The sequence below is a fragment of the Microcaecilia unicolor genome, chromosome 6 (assembly GCF_901765095.1).
Source record: "Microcaecilia unicolor chromosome 6, aMicUni1.1, whole genome shotgun sequence".
In the NCBI taxonomy this organism is placed as follows: domain Eukaryota; kingdom Metazoa; phylum Chordata; class Amphibia; order Gymnophiona; family Siphonopidae; genus Microcaecilia; species Microcaecilia unicolor.
Genome location: NC_044036.1, coordinates 110,594,825 through 110,617,398, shown reverse-complemented (window position 1 = coordinate 110,617,398; position 22,574 = coordinate 110,594,825). Strand labels below are relative to the sequence as shown.

General features: G+C 43.6%; 1 protein-coding gene across 4 annotated transcripts in view; it reads right to left on the bottom strand.

Moving 5' to 3' along the window:
* Window positions 1-18,248: 18,248 nt before the first annotated feature.
* OLFM3 (olfactomedin 3) overlaps window positions 18,249-22,574 on the bottom strand; it is a 129,761-nt gene continuing 125,435 nt past the window's right edge. For all 4 annotated transcript variants that reach the window (XM_030206236.1, XM_030206235.1, XM_030206234.1 and 1 more), the window contains one exon: window positions 18,249-19,167. In XM_030206236.1, coding sequence (XP_030062096.1) covers window positions 18,490-19,167 — 678 coding nt within the window. In that variant the 3' untranslated portion in view covers window positions 18,249-18,489. The remainder of the gene's footprint in view (window positions 19,168-22,574) is intronic.

Genomic DNA, 22,574 nt, shown 5'->3' with positions numbered 1-22,574 from the left:
ACTCTGGCGCTAGAGGCTGTTAACGCCATACTAGCGCCAGAGTTTGCAGCCGACCCATGATCAGAGCCCTCGAGCGCCTGAAACAGCGCACTCGAGGGCACTCACCGCAAGTAGCATGCAAATGCATGCTAAACAGAGCTTCTAGCGCAATTAGCTTGCAAATGCATGCTAATTGGCGCTTAATGCATTCATCCCCAATGATCAGCGACCAGCGCGCCAAAGATTGGGTCGCTGGCCGCAGCAAAATCAACGCCAGCTCCGAACTGGTGTTAGATTTTGCGGATCATTGGGGAGGAATGGTGAGCCCTGTCCAGCATGCAGTTGCATGCTGGCAGGCCCCCCTTCCCCCCCAAGACAAATGCGAACAGGGGGCTGGAGGTCCGGCGGACCTCCGGTCCCCCCGACGATCCGCCCCCATGTTCATGGAGGGCTGGAGATCCGGTGGGTCTCCAGCACCCCCGAACCCACGCCGCCTCCCAAAAAACGCTATCCTACCCTCCCACCCACCGACGGGGGGGGGGGGGGGGGGCTGGAGGATCGGTGGGTCTCCAGTCCCCGAAACCCCCAGAAATCGTTGATTGACCGCCTCCGGCCAAAGGATCTCTCCCTGTGATCCATCGACCGGGGGTGGGGGGAGGATGCGCTGGGCGGGGCTACAGACCATGTAAGGGAGCGATTCCCTTACATGGTCTGTAGCTCCGCCCAGCGCATCCCAGGATGCAATGGGCGGGGCTGGGTGTCGCCATTTTGGGCGTCGACTGACTGGAAGAGGAGGGAGGTAGGCAGGCTGCGTCCCTCCTCCAACAAAAGGTAGGGGGGCCGGGAGGGGGGTGTCACGACACCACAGCACACCACAGACCACCAGGGAATCTAAGGACAACGCTGGGGGGAGGATTTGGGGTGGGCTGGAGGTCCACCGGACCTCCAGCCCCCCCCCCGTCGATGGATCACAGTGGGAGATCCTTTGGCCGGAGGCGACCAATCAATGATTTCTGGGGGTTTCGGGGGCTGGAGACCCACCGATCCTCCAGCTCCCCCCCCATCGGTGGGTGGGAGGGTAGGACAGCATTTTTCGGGAGGCAGCCACTTAAGGATTGGGTTCGGGGGGGGGGATGCTGGAGACCCACCGGACCTCCAGCCCCCCCCCCCCCCCCCCCCGTCGCTGGGCGGGAGGGTGGGAGACGGTTTGTGCGGCGGCGGCCTCGTTGTTCGGCATGCTGTTTGACAGGTTTGGGCGTTTGACAGCCCAGACCTGTCAAACAAGTGCGGGAGGATTGTGCTGAGTGCATGCTCGGCACAATTCTCCCGCACTTTAAACATGATAATCAAAGATAATAGCGCTGCTTAGATTTGCATGCATTATCTTTGATCATCGATGCAGAAAAGTCCTGCGCTGTCCCGGCACTATTTTTAGGGTGCTGTTTGGAACAGCGCAGGGCTTTTGATCATCTGGGCCTCAATGCGTTGTCAGCGTACCTTAACCCTTCTGAGGAGGAACCATGATTAAGGATAAAACAGCTCATTACTATGTATATACTATACCACAAGTTTTGGTGTTGCTAGTAAAAGAAAAGCTGGGGTTATTTTACTGCCCTGGAGTACTGGGTCACTAAACTGCAGTCCAGTGCTTCCAGGCCAACTATTAAATAGGATGGCATCCATGATTGAAAGAATGGCCAGAACACCCAGCGTCCCTCAACTCACTTCCCATCAAGCCATCCCAAGCAGTTCCCCCAATTCTAAAGCCCCCCCCCCAGTGGCCAACACCCCCACCCCCAATATTCCTCTCCCCCACCTCAACACTCTCCCATTGCTGCATCATCTCCACCAGCCCCCCCCCCCACACACACACCTTTTCCCAGCTCCCCCCCCCCCCCGGTCTACTTTACGGAAAATATCTGGTTTCAAGTGAGGCAAGCAGGAGCAATTTGCTGACACTCCTGCCCTCTCTGGCAGTGGCGTACCAAGGGGGGGGGAGCGGTGGGGGCGGTCCACCCTGGGTGCATGTTGCCGGGGGGGGGTGCCGCGCGCTGGTCAGCGTCATTTCTTTCCATGCTTCCTCTGCCCCGGAACAGGACCTGTTCCGGGGCAGAGAGAGCATGGAAACGAACGACGCTGACTGACACGCGGCACCCCCTCCCATGGCGTGCACCCGGGGGGGAGGGGGTTCTTTCACTGGGGTGGGGGGTGTCCTTTCGCCGGGGGGGTCGTGTTGCATGGGGGGGGGGGCGCTGCTCCCGGGGGGGGCGGGGCGCATCGGCAATCCGCTCCGGATGTCAGCGCCCCTAGGAACGCCACTGCTCTCTGGAGCCTTGTTTCAAAATGATACTGGTGAACGCTAGCAGTAGGCTTGTGGTACTACCTATAGGGGTCATACATTTGATATACCATCTTTCTGAGGGTACAATCAAAGTGGTTTACATATACTATTTGCAGGTAGTTTTTCTGTTGCTAATGGGCTAACAATCTAAGTTTTGTACTTGGCAGCTCAGTGCTCCTGGACTGATGGAATAATGCTGCTTGCTGGATTGCTTGCAAGCAGAATTATTCTTTTACCGCAGAAGCCATCAACCTGTGGTACTCAGATACCACAGGCTTATTTATTTATTTTATTTAAAAGCTCTTGATATACCACCCTAGAAATCAAGACGCAGTAAAAATCCATGTTTTACTACACCTTGATAACTCCCCCCCAACCCTTAGTCCGCCAAATATCAGCTGAATATCACCTTTGTGTATTGCTTTCTTTTTATATGTTAAATAATTTATTAATTTTGAAATCATTTTTAGTAGGAAAAGGCAAAAGGTATAAGAGCAATATAAGACTGCCAAATATAATGCATACAAAATAGAAAAAATCTCTTAACCAAAGTCGCACTCAAACAAACCCAAGCTTCAGATGCTTAAATCACCCCCACACCCAACCTCCCTCCCAATTGTAGATACAATAGTAGGTGTGACATGGGGAGCAGGTAAAGCAGTAGGTGTCACAGATAGAAGAACAGTTTGATTAAGCATTCAAGATGCGACTAAGAGTCATTGAAGTTAATGAAGTCAAAAAAGGTTCCCAAATAGTTGTGTAATGGCGGCCTACCGGGATATTCAAGTTACGCACCTCCTGGCACTCAAAAGTGGCTTAAATGTTTGTTTTTTTTTTGCTTGTGAGAATCTCATTATGTAAGAATCTCAGAGGCTTAGCACTGGCTAAATCCAGGCATAACACAGGCAAGTATTAGCTCATATACTCTGTCTTGCCTATGAAATTCTTTTGTGACTATCATTACCAGGATTTAGTACTGATTATCTACAATGTTAACCTTCACCAGCCTGTGATATTATCTTATTATACAAATGTTTACCAAGAGCCAAATGTATTGGATTAGAACCAAAGTTTGTAAAGATAGGAGATTAATGCAATGATGTCTTATCACCAGATCATTTTTAAAGGGAGCAAAATATCTATGTGGTCTTGATTTTGAAACATTAATTGCTCCAAATAGGGTTGTAATTTTGTACAAAAGAAACTTACCGGAAAGCTGAATCAAATCTTTGCTGTTTTTTTTCAAATCAGATAGAAAAGTCCGTGATGTGCAGGAAAAATATCAGCTCAAAGGAAGCAGGTTAAACATTTTAGAAAGTATATTATCCTTGCAAGGTCACTTCACATCTAATTATGCATTAATATGAGTTGTACACATCTTTGCATTCAGAAAGTTAGCAGCAGCTTACATATTAGCTCACTGCAATAGAGCTATGGTTCTGAAATAAAAGCAGTGATAGATATAAGCTTAATCAACAAATATGATAATATGTGTGTGATTTTACATGGTTTTATATTTGTCAACTCTTGAAATGTTTTACAGCTGTAATGGGGCAGTTTCAACACCTTATGTCTAGAAATCAGCTTACATCTAGCAGGCTATAACAAAACTGATAAGATTGCCCTTACGTTTCTCAGGCAGGAATTTCATCATTAACTGGTTATATTCTCCCTCACCCTCAGTAATTAATCCTGGCTCCAGGACCTCCCAGAACCTTTAAAGCTAAATTGATTGATTGATTAATCACCATCAAGTCAAAGTCAACTGCTGCAGACCATATAAATTGATTTTCTAGAAAGCCCATGTCTTCTATTTGTGTGAAGAGGCTTTTTAATGGAGCATTCATTGTTGTTGTGATTGTGTCAATCCATCTTATTGCTGGTCTTCCACGCCCTCTTTCACCTTCAGCCTTTCCTAGCATAATTGCTTTTTCAAAGAATTTTGGCTGTCACACAATATGGCCAAAGTATGATAGTTTCAGTCTAGTCATGTGAGCTTCTAGTGAGAATTCAGGTTTTATTTGACCAAAGACCCATCTGTTCAATTTCCTGGCTAAATAGGCAGCTATAATGTGCAACAAGAAATTCAAAATGTAATCTATTTGGGAAGCAAGATATATTTTGAAAATTGTTATTTTTGAGACCAATGTAATTAATTTCATGCTAAAAAAAAGTTCATGCATTCTTCAAGTTTTAATGTGCTATGTAATAAATTCTTTCATGAACATAAACTTTCTCTTAATAGTGTGATCTTGACACTAATTCAAATATTTGATGTGAAAGGAGAAATCTCTAGGGGCATCATTTGGGATTTGGTGACTGCTCTATCAGGAGGGTTCTTCTCAGGGTCAGATTAACACTATATTGGGCCTTACGCAAAAACATACTTGTGTGCCCTCTTACTAGGATTTCCCCTTTCCTCTACCCTGGATTTACTTCTTTTCTTACCCTCACTCCCCTCCCATTTCACTTCTCCAGAAGTAACATGGAAAACGGAGAGCCTATCTGTGGTCATGATGGCAGTGATACTTTGCGAGTGAGCAGGAGGATCCTGCAAGTACATGCTTCAAATGGAGAGGCTTAATGGTTAGAGCCAGAGAGCTGCCAAGTAACCCAGTTTCAGGAAGGAAATTCTGAACTAGTCCTGGATTTCTGTAACCCTGTCCTGGTACATTATAGGACATGAAGCACGTAAGTTCAAGCACCAAATTGGCCAAAAGTCTCCCTTCTGGAGCTGGGTAACTTGGCAGCTCTGCAGCAGGGAGGCCAAGAACCAAAGAAATTATGCAAGTCTTTTTCACACTCCATCTCTTCTGATACAAACCAGAGGTGCCAAGGGACAATGCGACTCTTTTACAGATCGGCTGTATGCCCAAAGCGGGATTACCACTCACTCTTTGGGGACTACCACCAGCCCAATGCAGCCACTGGCAGTAGTCAAGCCCTGAGCGTGCACCATTTCCAGAGGAAAAAGAAACCCCCTGGAAATGGCTAGTGTGGCAGTAATCGGGCATCACCGCGTGCTGCCTAGTTACTGCCGGGTTAGCACCGGAGCCCTTATTGCCACCTCAATGTGTGATGTTAAGGGCTCCCCGCCACAAGACCATGCGGTGAGAGTTATCTCGCTGCGTAGCTATTTTTTTTGTGTTTTACTGACTGTGAGGAAAAGGGCCCTGGCATGTGGGAAAAATGACCCCCCACTGCCAGCGCAGGGCCCTTTTCCCCACAGCTTAGTAAAAGGACCCTAATGTGTCTGAGGTATATATTTACAAAGTTTTACTTGTGAGAAAAGTTTCACAAATGGAAGCAGCAAAATAAAAAAATGTCACTTTCTTTGGCATTTATGAAAGGATATAGACAGAGGGAAAAGGCAGTATTAGGACAGTGTTCAAAGGAATTTGCCCAGGAAACGTAATAGCTAGCTGGGTAAATTCCCTGGGCTGAAAACTTCCTCTCATTTATTATATGTGCAGGAACATTTGTAGCAGTGGACTTTCAAAGGGAAGATTTTCATAAGGAAGCTCAGCCCCCATTTTCAAAGGGAGGCTCTATTTACATGAAACAGAAACATTCAGAAGTGCATGCACTTGTATCAGGCAGTGTCCACACCTCCACACCATCATGCAAAGTTCTTGCAATTGCTGCCAGTTCTTTTCCTTAGCCTACTGCAGACCCTTCACACTTTCTCTCATTCTTCTTAAATTCCTACTCCCTTTCAACAGTCCCATTTCCCCACAATATTCCACAGCTCTTTCCAAAACCCCACACAGGGCTTCAAGGAGGTTGGATTAACAGATGGCATAAGTCAATTATATGGGCTGAAGCCAGAGGGCAGAGCTTGCAACCATCTTGGTTTGTCCAACATAATAGCAAACATAATTGAAAATACTAGCAAACTAGATTTTGTTTTCTCTCTGTTAGGAGGGGATTAGGAGGGGGAAGGATGTAAGGGAAGTTGAGAGAGGAGTTTGAGAAACTTTCAAGGGGTCTGTGAAGGGGGGGGGGGGCATCAAACGAGCTGCTGCCTATGCCACCACTGTCACCAAGCTGGGCTGGGCTGAGGGTGGACCAGCTCAGTGACAGCGGCAGCGTGGGCAGCAGCTCATTTGCTTCCTCCCTTCATAGACCCTTCAAAAGCTCCCTAAACCTCCACAACTCCCCTTATATCCCTCCCCCCCGATCACCCCCTAATAGAGAGAATGCAAAATCTAGTTTGCTATTGTTTTCTCCTTGTGTTTGGTATTGTATTGGCTTTATAACTTTTTTTTTTTTTTTAATATATATTTTATTAAAGATTTCTCAAATACAAAATAACCAACATTCGGCTGCTCAGTAACATATTTCTACTACATCAAGCTTATTTAACTCCAACTTTATCCTTCTCTCCCTTCCCTCCCTACCCCGGTGGTGTGTTTGATTGCTCTTTATACTGTTCATAAAGTGTCCATATTTTGTTGAAAATCCGCATGGACCCTCTTCGCATGGCTGTCAACTTTGACATTTGGTATAGGTGTTCAACTTTCCCAGTTGCTATTTGTAGTGTTGGTGGTTGCACCTGTTTCCATGCCCGAGCCAGTCCAAGTCTTGCCGCCACAAAATATTGAGTCGCCAGTCTATGTTGCCAGCCGGGTATCGCAGCTGGTTTAAAATGCAGTAGGCAATGTTCTGCCTTCCATGGGTATTTTCTTTGTAGAACTTTATCAACCAGCTGCAATATCTCTTTCCAGTATTCTTTTATTTTCCCACAGGACCACCAAATGTGGAAGAATGTGCCTCTATGGCCACACTCCCGCCAACATTGTCCTGATGTTTCCGGGAACATCTTTTGTAGTCGGTCTGGTGTGTAATACCACCCATAAAACATCTTAAAACCATTTTCATTCACCGTTTGTGCTATGGATGGCTTAAGTAAATATTTATAATTACTCTTCCAAACTATTGTGGGATAAGTAGTCTGTAGTATCTCTTCCCATCTCTTTTGATATAGTACCTGAGGATCTGTCTGTCCCAGCAAAGCCAAGTATATACGTGTTATCCCTCCTTTGCCTCCTCCTCTAGTGATCGCAAGTTCTAAATCTGTTTCAGCTAGGTCTAATTCATCCTGCGCTTTCTTCTTAAGGAAGCTACGCAGGTTGCAATAATAGGTAAGATCTCTCTCTATCAGGCCAAATTCCTCCTGGAGGTCTGCAAAGCAAATCATTTCTCCATCTTTCCATGTTTGCCCTAGTGTTCGCAACCCTGCTTGGGCCCATTTGTCAAAAATCTTCTCCGATCTCCCCAATGAAAACCCTTTTGCCCAATGTATTGCTGTTTGCCGATAATACACCCTTTCCGGAAATAGACGTCTCCTCAATTGATACCAAGTCCATAGAGGATGTCTCAATCCAATGGGCATTGTTTTTATTATGGGCACCAGTTCCTCTTTTGGTATCCACAAGATATCTTCTATTTCTCGCCTGCCCAACCATGCTCTTTCCCAATGAAGCCATTTCTTAGATGCCCCAGGTGACCACTCTGCCAAGACCCAAATCTGGGCCGCTTGGTAATATAGGTAGAAGTTAGGGACTCCCATACCTCCTCTCTCCCATGTTTGAAACATCATTGATCGCCTCACTCGTGGTGGGCGTTTCCTCCAGATATATGCAAACATTTTGCGATTAAGGTTTGTAAAGAAGCTTGCGGGAATTGGGATCGGAATTGCCATAAATAAGTACAGCAATTTCGGAAGCAACATCATTTTGATAGCGTGTATGCGCCCCTGCCAAGATATATTAAGTCCTTCCCATCTGTCTAACTCCTGAAAAAGTTCTTCTGCTTTCTGGGGGAAGTTAGCTGCATATAGCCCCTCTAGTTGTGGGGTTATCTGTATGCCCAAATATTTAATTGCCTTTTTCGCCCATACAAAGGAAAACTCAGTCCTAAGGGCCGCTAATTCTTTGGAGGGCACTGTGAGATTCAAAAAGGTGGATTTTTCCAAGTTCGGCTTAAACCCTGATAGTTTCCCATATTGCGAGAGATGTTCTATTACCCTTTTTATAGATGTTTCTGGTTTCGCAATTGTGAGCAATATATCATCGGCAAACAGCATACGTTTGTGTTCTCTCCACCCTCTCACCACTCCCTTCACCGCCCCATCTTTCCTAAGCATGCAGGCTAGCGGTTCCAGGGACAGAGCGAAAAGGAGTGGAGATATCGCACATCCCTGTCTGGTCCCACGTTGAAGCTTAAATGTTCTTGTATAAGACCCATTAATTTTTAATGTTGCTAGTGGACCTCGATATAGTAACTGTAACCATCTCAGAAACTTCCCCTCTATCCCCACCCACTGCAATACTTGGAACAGAAACGACCAGTCCACTCGATCAAATGCTTTTTCTGCATCGATTGAAAGCAATACTGCTGGGGTCTGGTCGTCTCTCACCTGCTGGATAACGTGCATCAGGCATCTGGTATTGTCAAATGTCTGTTGCCCCGCTATAAAACCCGCCTGATCCTCATGAACTATACCTGGAATCTGTTTTTGCAGTCTGCAGGCCAATATCTTTGTAAATATCTTGTAATCTACATTCAAAAGCGAGATTGGCCTGTAGGAGCTACAAAGCCGCGGGTTTTTCCCTGGTTTTAATAATAAGGTTATTGCTGCTAATTTCCAGGTAGAGGGTAATTCCTGCGACTCAGATAGATCATTAAACACTTTCAATAGGACTGGGGCCAGATGCTTACTATACACCTTGTAGAACCTAGTGGGAAATCCATCTGGACCTGGGGCTTTACCACTTGCCATATCTGTTATTGCCCACATTATCTCCTCTAGTGAGATGGGGACTGACATCTGCTCGGATCCTCCTCTCTCCACCCGCGGAATATTGCTCTATTTCAGCTACCTCTGGGACTTGTTCTGGTTCATATAAATTTGTATAATAATCCAAAAACTCCTCTTGAACCTGTTCCACCTGTGTGACAAAATTCCCATCAGCTGTTTGTATGCCCCCTATATGATTACGTTGTGCTAGCTTTTTCAATTTACAAGCTAGCAGTCTACCCTCCTTATTCCCAAATTCAAAGTGTTCTTGTTGTGTCATTTGTAGTTTGGCGGCCACTTCTGCCAGCTGTAACTCCTGAAGTTTGTTTCTCAGCTCGTTTAATTTTATCTGTCCACTGGTGTCTGTGGGGTTCTTTTTATGTGCTTGTTCTAGTTTCGATAATTCTGCCCTAATACTCTCTTCTTGTTCCACTCGTGTTTTGGTTATGTGTGCTCCTAGTGCTATTAATTGTCCTCTAAGGACCGCTTTCAGACCTTCCCATAAATATTCTGAGCGAATCTCCCCCACATCATTAAATTTAAGATATTCCTCAATATATTTTTCTATCACTGGGATATTTTTAGTATCCATTAGGATTGCCTCATTTAACCTCCAGTATCGCATGCCCACCTGTCGAATTCCTATATGTAGTTCTATTACCACTGGAGCATGATCCGACCAGGTGCGTGGTTCTATATTGATCTTACTTATGGTATTAGCCACTGCCACATCTCCCATCCATCCATCTATTCTAGAATAGGACCTGTATTTAGCAGAATAGTATGTATAGTCCCTTTTCTGTCCGTGTTTTGCCCTCCATAAATCTGTCAGTCCCCATCTGGCCAAGAAACCCTTCAATCCTTTCCTATCTAGTTTAGCATATACAGCTTGGCCTGTAGAGTTATCTAACGGGGGATGAATCGTGACATTAAAGTCTCCCCCCAAGAGGAGTCGACCTTGTTGGTGTTTTTGCAATTGTTGTTCCACTTTTTCTATAAACTGTCTCTGCCCGGAGTTCGGGGCATACATATTAACAATTGTGTACTGAATATTATATAATGAGATTATTACCAGCAAGAATCTGCCTTCTTTATCAGTTACTGTATGTTGAACCTGCCAGGGAAATGAATCCGACAATGCTATTAATACCCCTCTCTGTTTAGAATTATCTATACATGATGAGAATAATATTGTAGGGTATCGCCTATGACCCACCAGCCTCTCGTGACACTTTTTCAGGTGTGTCTCCTGTAAAAGCACTATATCCGCTCGCAAGCGTATCATTTCTTTAAATGCTAACTGGCGCTTCATAGGCGAGTTAAGGCCCCTCACATTGAATGTTACACACTTAAACACTTTATCACCCGATGCCATTCAATCAGTCTATTGTATATCCACCACCGTTTCCCCTTATCCCAATCCCCCCTCCCCCCTCCCTCTTTCCCCAATAACCTGGAATAGCATGCCCTCTTCTTCTTTGAAGGCATGCTAAGAAAAAGTGTGGACTTCCGTTCCCACCTTCAATACCAGCCCATTTAGGCGCTCGGGCCCTTAGTAGCTTGCAGGCACCGCTCCAACTGTCGCAGTTTCAAAATTTGGCCAGTCTCTATGGGCAGAAATTTAATTCCAAAGTGCAGTGTTTTTTCATGTGCCTTTCCCTGACGCAAGCCGTTGATCTGATGCTTGTCTTCTCAGCCGTCCTCGCCCCTGCGACACTCTCTGCCATCTCTGCTTGTTCTTTTTCGGGGATCCACTGGTTTGACGTGCTGTGGTCGCTGATGTCTCCTTGTCCTGCCCCAAAAACTCTTGAGCCTCCTCAAGCGTGACCACTCGGCACTGCTTGCCCTCTTTATAAAACACTAGGGCAAAAGGATGTTGCCACTTATATTTGATTCCCTCATCTCGGAGCTTTTCCGTTAATGGCCGCAGTGCTCCTAGCCTTTTCAATGTGGTAGCCGCTAGATCTTGAAATAATTCAATGGGATATGTCTCCCATATTATAGGACTAGCTGCCCTTGCTTGGTGCATGACTTCCTCTTTAACTTTGAACTCTGTAAAGCAAACCACAATGTCTTTAGGCACATTAGCCTTTCTCGGACCAAGTGCCCTGTGCGCACGCTCTAGTTTAATTGTTTCTGGTACCACTGTGTGCTCCGGGGTAGAGAGCAGATGAGCCGCTATATCCTGCACTACTTTTTTGCAGTTGATAAATTCCGGTAACTCCGGCAAGCCCCGCACTCGGATATTAGATCGCCGGCTTCTATTTTCAAGGTCTTCCACCTTGTCAGTGAGGAATCTCATGTTTGCTTGTTGCTCTACCATTTGCTGTTCTATCCCCGTTATCGTGTCTGCATGCTCCTCGAGGCCCAATTCAGTTTCGCTAACTCGGTTCCCCAGTTCTTTGATCTCTTCTCTTAAGTCTGTGCTCAATTGCGCAAAATCGCGCCGCATCTCTTTAATGTCCTTTTTAATGTCCAACAACCATGTACTCAGCTGTTCCCATTTATCTGGTGCCAGCTCGTTTTCCTGTGTTTCTTCGTGTACGCCCTGAGCGCTTGTAGGCCGCGGGCTTAGGGAGGCCCCTTGACTCGGCTGATCTCCTGCCTGCTTGTCCGCCACGTGGTCATGGTCCCGATATGCAAAGGCAGTTAAATCCACCGTTTTGGGTTTCGGGTTCGCCATCTTCGGGAGTGCGTGTCTTTCGCTGGCTGTTCTACTACTCGCCTTTTGTTTCGGGCTCCAATTGCTCTTCTTTTTAGCTAGTATTTGGGCTGGTATTCAGGAGCTTCGCGTTCAGACCGCCATTGCGGTTCGTGACGTCACCGGAAGTCCGGCTTTATAACTTTTTGACATCATGCCGTCTCCTGTTAATCCAACCTCCTTGTAGGGCTCAGCCTCCACCTACTCTAGCCCTTGCAGCTCACTCCCTCCTTTCTGTGACTGAAAGCCTCCTCATTGGCTGGATCCTACCCATCTCTGTACTGGGGAAGGTGGGGGGGGGGGGGGTGGAGAATGAAGAACTACAGAGGGATAAACTGTGCAAAATATCCAGACACATCAACCATTATTCTGACTTTCAGTCCAGTAATGTACAAATTTGTAGAATCCAAAAAAAAAAAAAAAAATCACAGTTGATAGGGCCCCTCCCCTAAATGTTTGGTGCCTAGGCACAAATGCCTAGTTTGACAATGCCTTAATCTGTCCCTGGCTCTGCTGTCTTTTTTTCCAATTGTAAAGAATGGGTGGGAGTGAGGTCTTGGCAACCTCTGGAGGGGTCTATGTTATTATGACAGAAAAGCAAGAGGGAGGAAGGACCCACTGAAGAGGACTCTGTGAGTGTTATAGGGAGGAATGCAAGACATTGTCTCCAATCTCAGAGGGGACTCGATTACTAGGTCACAGCGCCATTGATCAGGTTAGGTACCCTTGAGAGGGCTCTGCCATTGTTACATAGGTGAAGAGGTCAGGAATATGTCAGCATATTGTTTATGGAGTTTTTGGAAAAGGAATTTCTCTTTGGGCCAGTTAGCATGGGGAAATTTCTTAAGAGAGGATTCTGTATAGGGCATGCATTCCAGATCTGTGCATAAAGCAATTAGTCAGTTAGGTGCTAACCATCAATTATTGGAGTTAACATTCACTTAATTGACTTAGGAGTCACGCACGGATCTGCCCTATGCTCAATTTTATATGTTGCACACCTAAATTTCACAGTGTGCAACTCCAAAGGTGGAAGAGCCATGGGGGGGGGGGGGGGGGGGGGGGGGGGACATGGACATGTCAGATGCATTCCCAGATTTTAGGTACAATGTTATAAGATACCTGGATTTGTGCAATTAACTAGCAACAGTTGGGTGCCAGTCTTTGGGAGACATAAGAGTTTGCACCCAAAGTTAGGAACAAAGGGGGAAATTCTATATATGGTGCCAAAAAAACCCACACTTAGGGATATTTTATAAACTCACCTAAAATTAGGTGCAGCTTATAAATACATGTACGCCCATCCACACAACTAAAATTTAGGTGAAGCCATTTACATCAATTAAAACCTGGTGTAAATGCCCATGACTAACTTAGACGTGGATCGGGCATATTCTTTAACACTGCACATAATATTTAGGAATGCCCACGGCCCGCCAATGCCCCTCCCACAGCCACACTGCCTTTTGAGATCCAGGCTTTAGAATTTACACATGCCACTTTACAAAATACGCTTAGAAAGTTGCGCATGTAAATTATAATTAGTGCCAATAATTGCTTGTTATTGCCCAAGAATCGGCACTGATTGGCTTGTTAATCAAGTTATGCATGCTATTCGGCCACACTGCCAAATTTGTGAACCAACTTTAATCGTCATATATAGAATTCCCCCTAAAATGTGCGCTAAGTTAATATTGTATAAAGGATGCTCCACACAGATCACTTTTTATGGAATACTAGCTTAGCACGGATTATCCCAACCCTTAATTTTGGGTGCTATTTATTGAATATAGCCCAAAATGTATCACCCAGAGGCAGCTGTTACATTTTTAACAGTAATAAACCCATGATAAATAAGAATGTGAGGGCTGTGTACCATATTTATCATTCAGACATTAAAGCTATATTTATTTTTGATTCTTATTTGCATCTGCATGCATGCTTGTTTCAGTGGTCACACTTTAATGTATGGGGTGGGGGCTTAACTTAATTGTTAAAACCTTATAACATCGTATGCTATTTTTAGTGTTAAAAAATGCATAGGTCCTTTCATGTATTTTCTAGTCAATTATGTATGGAATCATTTTTCTAACTACTCTTTTAGGTGCAAAGTCCAACATTTCTTTGTACCTGTGGACGTTGTACTTAATTTTCATAAGGAAAATACATGAACATTTGCCCTCTGAAAATTCTCCATGGGTACAGAAGCCCTGATGTTTTTGCAATCCTTTATGTACAACATCCTTTTCCAGGTCTTAATGTTGTAGCTATCATATTTATAATGCTTTTATGCTTTTATACTCCTTCATAAAGGAAGAGGATATATTTAGATCTGGTCCTCAAGAGCTTCAACCAAGTAAGGATGCTCTTAAATTTAGAATGAAAGAGGAACGGTCACAAACATGAATTTCATTTTATTTCTTTTAACAAAATGAAATAAAAAGAGAACATTTTATTTACAATAGCTTTTCTCCTGCATCAATGAATCCTGCCTGGAGTTGAACTGATACCCTTATGGAACTCTCTTTCAGTTGATGTCAGAGTGGACCTGAATTATTTACGCTTTAGGGAAAAAAACTGAAAACTTATCTTTTCATTAAGTTTTATTAGTTTTTTTTAAATTAAATGTTATCCTTATTTTGTTCATTGATAAATTTTATTTGTAAATTGCAATGAATCCTTAATCAGGGGATATAGCGATTAATAAGCATAACATTGACCCTATTTTCTCTATCCCCATGATCATCTCCTCCATGTTACTGAATCCCCAGTGTGGGCAGAGGCAATCCTCAATTGTTCCTGTCCTACCCATGCTGGCCTCTGTGAAGCTAGTGCCACTTAGAAGCACAGCACCAACAAGGCATTTGCTCCTCCCCTCTTTGGAATCCATAAAACTGGAGTAGGATGTGTGTATGTGGGGGGGGGGGGGGGGGGAGGTGGAGGAGTAGTCTATGGAATAGGGCAAGATGGGAGGTGTTGCTAGCCAGGGTTGAACTGGTGGTCACCTTTCAGTGCACATTCCTAGTAGTGTGCCCTAAAATTAACTTTGCTGGCAAATACACCCGGATTCTGTATAGCACGTCTACAGATCCGCACCAAAATCCAAATGGATTCCATAATACTGTGCGTAACTTAATTGGCTTAACAAGCTAATCAGCACTGATATCAGCACTTAGCAAGCAATGATGAGCACTAATTGGCACTAATTAGAATTTACATTCACAACTAAATGTATTCTGTAATGCAGTGCGCCTAATTTCTAACATGTGCAGGTAAAAAATGGGCATGGTTATAGGTGGGGAAATGGGCATTTTGTTGGTGTTCCCAAATTTATGCATATAGTTATAGAATATGGTCCAGTTCACGTAAATCTACATGCCATGATTTATTCCAAATTTTAGTTGGTGTAAAAGGATGCGCTTAGAGATAGACACTGAAATATCAACTAATGTATTCTATTTGCCATGCCTGAATCTAGGCACCATTACATAAGTACATAAGTATTGCCATACTGGGAAAGACCAAAGGTCCATCGAGCTCAGCATCCTGTTTCCAACAGTGGCCAATCCAGGTCCCAAATATCTAGCAAGATCCCAAAAATGTACAAAACATTTTATACTGCTTATCCCAGAAATAGTGGGTTTTCCCCAAGTCCATTTAATAACGGTCTATGGACTTTTCCTTTAGGAAGCCGTCCAAACATTTTTTTAAACTCCGCTAAGCTAACCGCCCTTACCACGTTCTCTGGCAATGAATTCCAGAGTTTAATTACACGTTGAGTAAAGAAACATTTTCTCTGATTTGTTTTAAATTTACAACATTGTAGCTTCATCACATGCCCCCTAGTCCTAGTATTTTTGGAAAGCGTGAACAGACGCTTCACATCTACCCGTTCACTCATTATTTTATAGACCTCTATCATATCTCCCCTCACCGTTTATAGAATATGCTTAGTTGGCACTGATTTCAGTGCCAATGTTTTGGTGCTATATACAGAATCTCCCCCCATAATGCCTAATAAAATAATAACTTTAAATTTAAATAGAAACAAAAATTCAAAGGGCAATTAAACATTAGAGAAAACAAAAACCCTATCAGTAAAATAGAAAAAAAAGAAAAAGAAAGAAACAATCTCCCTTCTACCCTGCCTGCATACCTCTGCAACAATGGTTCCCAAACCTGTCCTAGGGGAACCCAAGCCAGTCAGGTTTTCAGGATATCTGCAATGAATATTCATGTGTTAAATTTGCATGCAATGGAGACAGTGCATACAAATCTAACTCATGAATACTCATTGTGGATATCCTGAAAACCTGACAGACTGGGGTTCTCCAGGACAGGTTTGGGAACCACTGCTCTATAATCAAGACTGGTGCTAGGAATAATGGTTCTCATTAACAATTTTGCCTCACTATTCTTTTTTACAAAGTCGCGCTAGCGATTCCTGTGTGGTAAATGAGAGGAAGCCCATAGGAACTGAGTGGGCTTCCTCTCATTTGCTACACAGGAATTGCTAGCGCGATTTTGTAAAAGAAGCCGTATATCTGAATGTTTTTATTGAAGAGATTTTTTAATCCAAATCTGTTTACCTTCAAGGACCAGAGCTAAATGTTTCTCCTCTAGCATTTATAATATAATATCTCAGCTTATGAGAATACCTGAGTAATTCAAATCCACTTTACATACTGAGGGGCATAATCGAACGAAAACGTCTTATCTCCATGGGCGTTTATCTCCGAGAATGGGTCCATGAAGGGGCGGACCGTATTTTCGGAAAAAATAGACGTCCATGTTTTATTCAACAATTTGTGAGCTGGGTGTTTTTGTTTTTCAGCGATAATGGAAAATGAAAGCGCCCAGCTCAAAAACGAATAAATCCAAGGCATTTGTTCGTGGGAGGGGCCAGGAATCGTAGTGCACTGGTCCCCCTCACATGCCAGGACACCAACCGGGCACCCTAGGGGGCACTTTTACAAAAACAAAAAAAAGGTAAAAGAGCTCCCAGGTGCATAGCACCCTTCCCTTGTGTGTTGAGCCCCCCAAATCCCCCTCAAAACCCACTGCCCACAAGTCTACACCATTACTATAGCCCTAAGGGGTGAAGGGGGCACCTACATGTGGGTACAGTGGGTTTGGGGGGGTTGGACGACTAAGCATTAAGCAGCACAATTGTAACAGGTGGGGGGGGGGATGGGCCTGGGTCCATCTGCCTGAAGTCCACTGCACCCCCTAACAACTGCTCCAGGGACCTGCATACTGCTGCCAGGGAGGTGGGTATGACATTTGAGGGTGAAAATAAAAAGTTGTGAAACATCATTTTTTGTGGTGGGAGGGGGTTAGTGACCACTGGGGGAGTCAGGGGAGGTCATCCTCGATTCCCTCTGGTGGTAATCTGGTCATTTAGGGCACTTTTTGGGGCCTTATTTGTGAAAAAACAGGGTCCAGGAAAAGTGCCCTAAATTCTAGCTATAAACGCATACTTTTTTTCCATTATTGGCGAAAGGCGCCCATCTCTGTTTGGGTGATAACCATGCCCCAGTCCCACCTTCACCACGCCTCCGACACGCCCCCGTCAACTTTGTACGCTTCCGCGATGGAGTGCAGTTGAAAACGTCCAAGGTCGGCTGTCAATTTTACAGCGTTATTCGTTTTTGTGAGATAAATGTCCATCTCCCGATTTAGGTCAGAACTTGGGCGTTTTTCTCGTTCGATTACAAGCAGGACTGTGTTCATGGATAAGCCATTTTACTTTCCACATCTTTTTACCAAAATATAATTGGATAATGTAACAATAATGACCTTTCTTTACTGTAAAGTGAGAGACCTTGCTTGTACAAAATAATGATGATAGTTTTTTTTTTATTTAACTACTATTATTAAGATATAACTACAATGATTAATACCTCGTTGAAATCCATGGAACGTGTTTTCAATACTGCATTAAAAAGACAAACATGACCTATAAAACTATTGCATTTTCAACACTTTAAGACTGAGTCATAAGCAGAATTGGGATTGAGCTCCTTTGTATTTTATAAAAAATAGTACTTAGGTTTACTTTCACAGAAGTGAAGAGATACAATTGCACAATGGTGGTTACAATGATAGAAATACATATTGTCCATAAAATGTTTGCGAAATACTGAAAAAGTTTACTGTACAGATCTGCATCAGAGGAAATTGTAACAGGCAGACTTAAGGTCATTAAATTTCTTTAACTTAATTTAGATCCCTCAATTTATTTTATTTTCAGAAACATAAAAAACATATGATATCCATTATGCTACCAAGTTCTTCTTGCTATGTAGTAACAAATAGGTTTAAAAATGATATAGTTTTAAAAAAGAAAAGTATTCATGCAGTTAAGCCACCAACTCTAATATAAGGCATATCTTCAACCTTAATAAAGTCTTCAATCACTCCAGCTGTATTTAGTGCTTTTTTTCTGATGTATCCATAAATGACCTTGTAGATTCAAAAGTTTAGGAGATGGTTGTAGTTCTATCAGATTATTTTTTCCCCACAAATTCTATTGTTGGAACATATTGTTGAAATCTCTCTTTTTATTTTCATTGATAAAATGCATTTTTAAGATACAGAACAATTTAGGGGGATGCAGCAGAGTTTTTCACAAATAACTATTTTGTACCTTAGAGGAAAAGAATTTTATGCTTCATCATCAGTTTTAATAATATGAAAAAGTGTGACATTAAAGAGGACCTGATGACCATTGTTCCAGGCATAGAGAGCTCGATCTCTAGAATTGTAGTCAAGCATTGATATATGAAAATACTGATTATGGAAAGGAATGTCTGTATACTCATACGTGGAGGTTTTAGTGGAATAAGAGTAGTAGACTTTTGCTCCTGTTAAATGTGAATTAGTAACATACAATGTTCCGCATATCATGAAGGATTCCCCGGCACTTCTTTTGGGATAGCCTGTGTCCCAGCTCTTTGTCACTTCTAGCGTATCCTGGTTCAGCTGACTGATAACAATGTTGCCTGCATTCTGATTAGTAGCGTAGACAGCCCACAGACCAATTTCGTCTGCCATTAGATCAATATCTGAGAAGCCACCCCAAGTATAAGGGTATACATTGTGAAACCCGGCATATTCCAAACTACGCTGGGCAAGCACTCGACCAGAGTCAAAGTTGTACTTAATAATGATGTTGCTCTGATACTTATTGAAGTAGAGCGAGCCATTGTAGACAACATGATTGGTCCCTGCCCATTTGAAAGGAAGATTGTATGTCCTTGACTGGGCCCCACTGACAAAATCTGCAATCGATTTGTATTCACGGACAACATTATTTTTATAGTAATTGTCCATATACCAGACCTAGAATGAAGAAAGATGACAGTGAATGGATATTTGAGAGAAAAAAACATAAAAAAAAGATGGCATATAAAAATCATACATTTTATCCAGTCTTCTACTCAATGACAACTAATAAGCTCTACAATCATTTCGTCTCCCTTACAGATCCACTGTGCTTGTTCCATTCTTTCATGAATTCAGATACAATCCTTGTTCTATCACGTCCACTAGGAAGCCGTTCCACATACCCAATAGCCTTTCCATAAATATTTCATTAGAATACTCCTGATTCTCTCCCCTTTCAACCTCATTTAAGAGCTTCCTTTCAAATGAAAGAGGCCTGCCTCTTGTGTATTTATGCCATGGAGGTATTTAGACATCTCTTTCATATCTCTCCTCTCCTGCATTTCTTCCAAAGTACACAAAAAGAGATTTTTAAATCTGTATCCATATATTTTATGACCAAGACCACTGACCATTTTAGTAGCTGCACTTTGGGCTGACTCCATTCTATTTATATCTTTCTAAAGTACTCTAAATGAGGTCTCATCTGAGACTTATACAGACAGGGAAATGGAACACTTGTTTTAAAGGGCCAGACAAAGCAGACTCTGTCCCTGTCTCCAAGCTCTCTACTTCCTGATGCTATATTGAACAAAATATCAATTGGACCATAGCCCCTGTGGCCCATGTCATTCCACTGCCTATGTATATAGAGGCACCATTGCCTCTTTTTCTCTGTAAGCTATTCCCTTCCCTATGCACTCAGGCATCCTTCAAGCTTTTACTGTCACATTTTTTACCTGTTTGGCCACATTAAGATAATCAGATACAATCACCTGTAGGTCCCGCTCTTCTTTCATGCACAGATACAGTACTTCACCTTCTACACTGTACCACTCCCTTGGGTGTTTGCAACCCAAATGTTTGATGAGCACTAAATTGTAGATGCCAAATTCTTGACCATTCTTTAAGTTTCGCTAGTTACCTGCTCATGTTGTCCACACATTGTTCCCAAGGTGCTGCACCTCAGAATGCACAACACCTAGGGAACAATATCTATCTATCTATCTATCTATCTATCTATCTATCTATCTATGTTTCTTCAGGCAACACAGTGGAACAGCTACTTATACAATGTACACCAAGGAATCACACTGATTTTAAAAACTGCTGGTTGATTATTACAATTTAAGAGCTTTCTTCAGTAAAGAATGTTTCTACAGGCACAAATAAAGGGGTACATTTAGTAAGGCATGCTAACAGATTTAGTGTGTGCTTATGATTAGCATGCACTAAATGATAAGACACCCATTATATTCCTATGGATGTCTTATCATTTAACGCACAATAATTGATAGTGTGAGCTAAAGCTGTTAGCGCACTTTAGTAAAAGAAACCCAAAGTTTTTTTTATGGATGTGGCAATTAGTATATTGTTAACCTTATGTTTATATTCTAGATCTTTACCAGGTAAGGTAATGATTGTTCAAAGATGTTCACTGATCAGGACAACTTCAAAGATTACAAGACAACCAGTAAATATTGCCATGCACAAAGCTTCAATCACACTATATTTATAATCATTTGTAAGCATAACGACATATTCCACAGGTAACCCAGTATATGCATATAATGACTGAAGAATTGGTCTACAGCAGGGGCTCCCAAAGCATACCCATGTGCTAGATGCAGCCCATGGAGCTCCATGACAGAATTTGACCCACAGAGGAAATGTTACCTTGTTTCATGCATAACTGTGGCAAAGGGGCCCTTTTACTAAGCCAAATAGGTGCCTACGTGTGCACAATGTGCGTCGATTTTGAGTTACTGCTAGGCTACTGTGTGGCCCTTGTGGTAATTTTATTTTTGATGTATGTCCGATACGCACGCTGGAAAATATTTTTATTTTCTGGTGTGTGGGCGGTAATCGGCATTTTACGTGCATAGACCATTACTGCCCGGTTATCACATGAGACCTTACCGCTAGATCAATGGCTGGCAGTAAGGTCTTAGACTCAAAATGGACGTATGGTAATTTTCATTTTGCCGCACGTCCATTTACATCAAAAAGTTTTCAAAAGACATTTTTTACAGGTGCGCTGAAAAATAATTCTGCGCTTACCCAAAACATACATCTACACTATTGCAGGCCATTTTCCGGCTTGCCTTTCTAAAAGGGCCCCAAAGGCAGCAAAGCTGGCAAGGTTCCCAAGCTTCACCAGTCAAGGGTGTGGAGGAGTGGCCTAGTGGTTAGAGCACTGGGCTTACAACAGTTTTGCAATCCAAAGGTGGCCGGTTCAAATCCCACTACTGTTCCTTGTGATCCTGGGCAAGTCCCATTGCCTTAGGTACAAATTTACATTGTGAGCCCTCCTGGGACAGAGAAATATTCAGTGTACCTGAACAGAAGCATAGCCAGGTGGGGCGCAGTCGCTCCCCTAAACAGCTGTTTTAAAAAGTGGCGCATATGCGCCTCAACCAATATATTTTTTATGCTCCCTCTTCTTCTGCCGGCGCTCTCCCTTCCGCGATGTCACTTTTTACTTCCCGATGCGTTCTCCCTCCTGCGCCAGCGATTATCAGTCAGCCTGCCAGCGTCGGGGCTTCTGCTGCTTCTCCTCCTCATGCGCGCGTCCCGCCTACTCTAAGCAACTTCCTGTTTTGCGCAGAGGTGGGACGCGCGCCTGAGAAGGAAAAGCAGCAGAAGCCCCGATGCTGGCAGGCTGACTGATAATCGCTGGCGCAGGAGGGAGAACACATCGGGAAGTAAAAAGTGACCAGAGACGAGCAAAAGAGAGGGTGAAGCCAATTTGTAGTATTTTGGAAGGAAAGGGGAAGATGGCAGGGAGCTGGATGGGAGGGTCAGAGTGACAAAGGGAAGGGACACGTGCTGGTTGGAAGGAGGAAGAGAGGGGCTCAATGAGAAAGAGTCAGAAAGAAGGGGAGGAGAAAGATCTGGAAGAGACAGTTACTGAATGGAGAGTGGGAAGGGACAGGTGCTGGTTGGAAGGAGGAATGGAGGGGACAAATACTAGAAGGAATGGTCAGAGAGAAGGGGCAGGTGCTAGAAGGAAGAGTCAGTGAGATGGGTTAGAAAGGGGACTGATGGCGAAAGGAAGGTGGAAGAGAAGGGACAGACTCTGGAAAATAAGGAGAGAGAAGGAAGAAAGGGGGCAGACATTGGATGGAAGGGGAAAGAGTGCAGGCAGGATGGAAAAAGTAGAGGAGGCACACACTAGGTGGAAGAGGGTTAGGGGCAGACACTAGATGGAAGTGGGGGGAGAGAGGGGCATCCTATTATTTCACAGTTTTTTTTTGCTAACTCTCCCCCCTTTTCCAGCACCTTCTCTTTCCTCCCTACTGTACAGCACCTTCTTTCTATTTTATTTATTTAGTTGCATTTGTATCCCACATTTTCCCACCTAT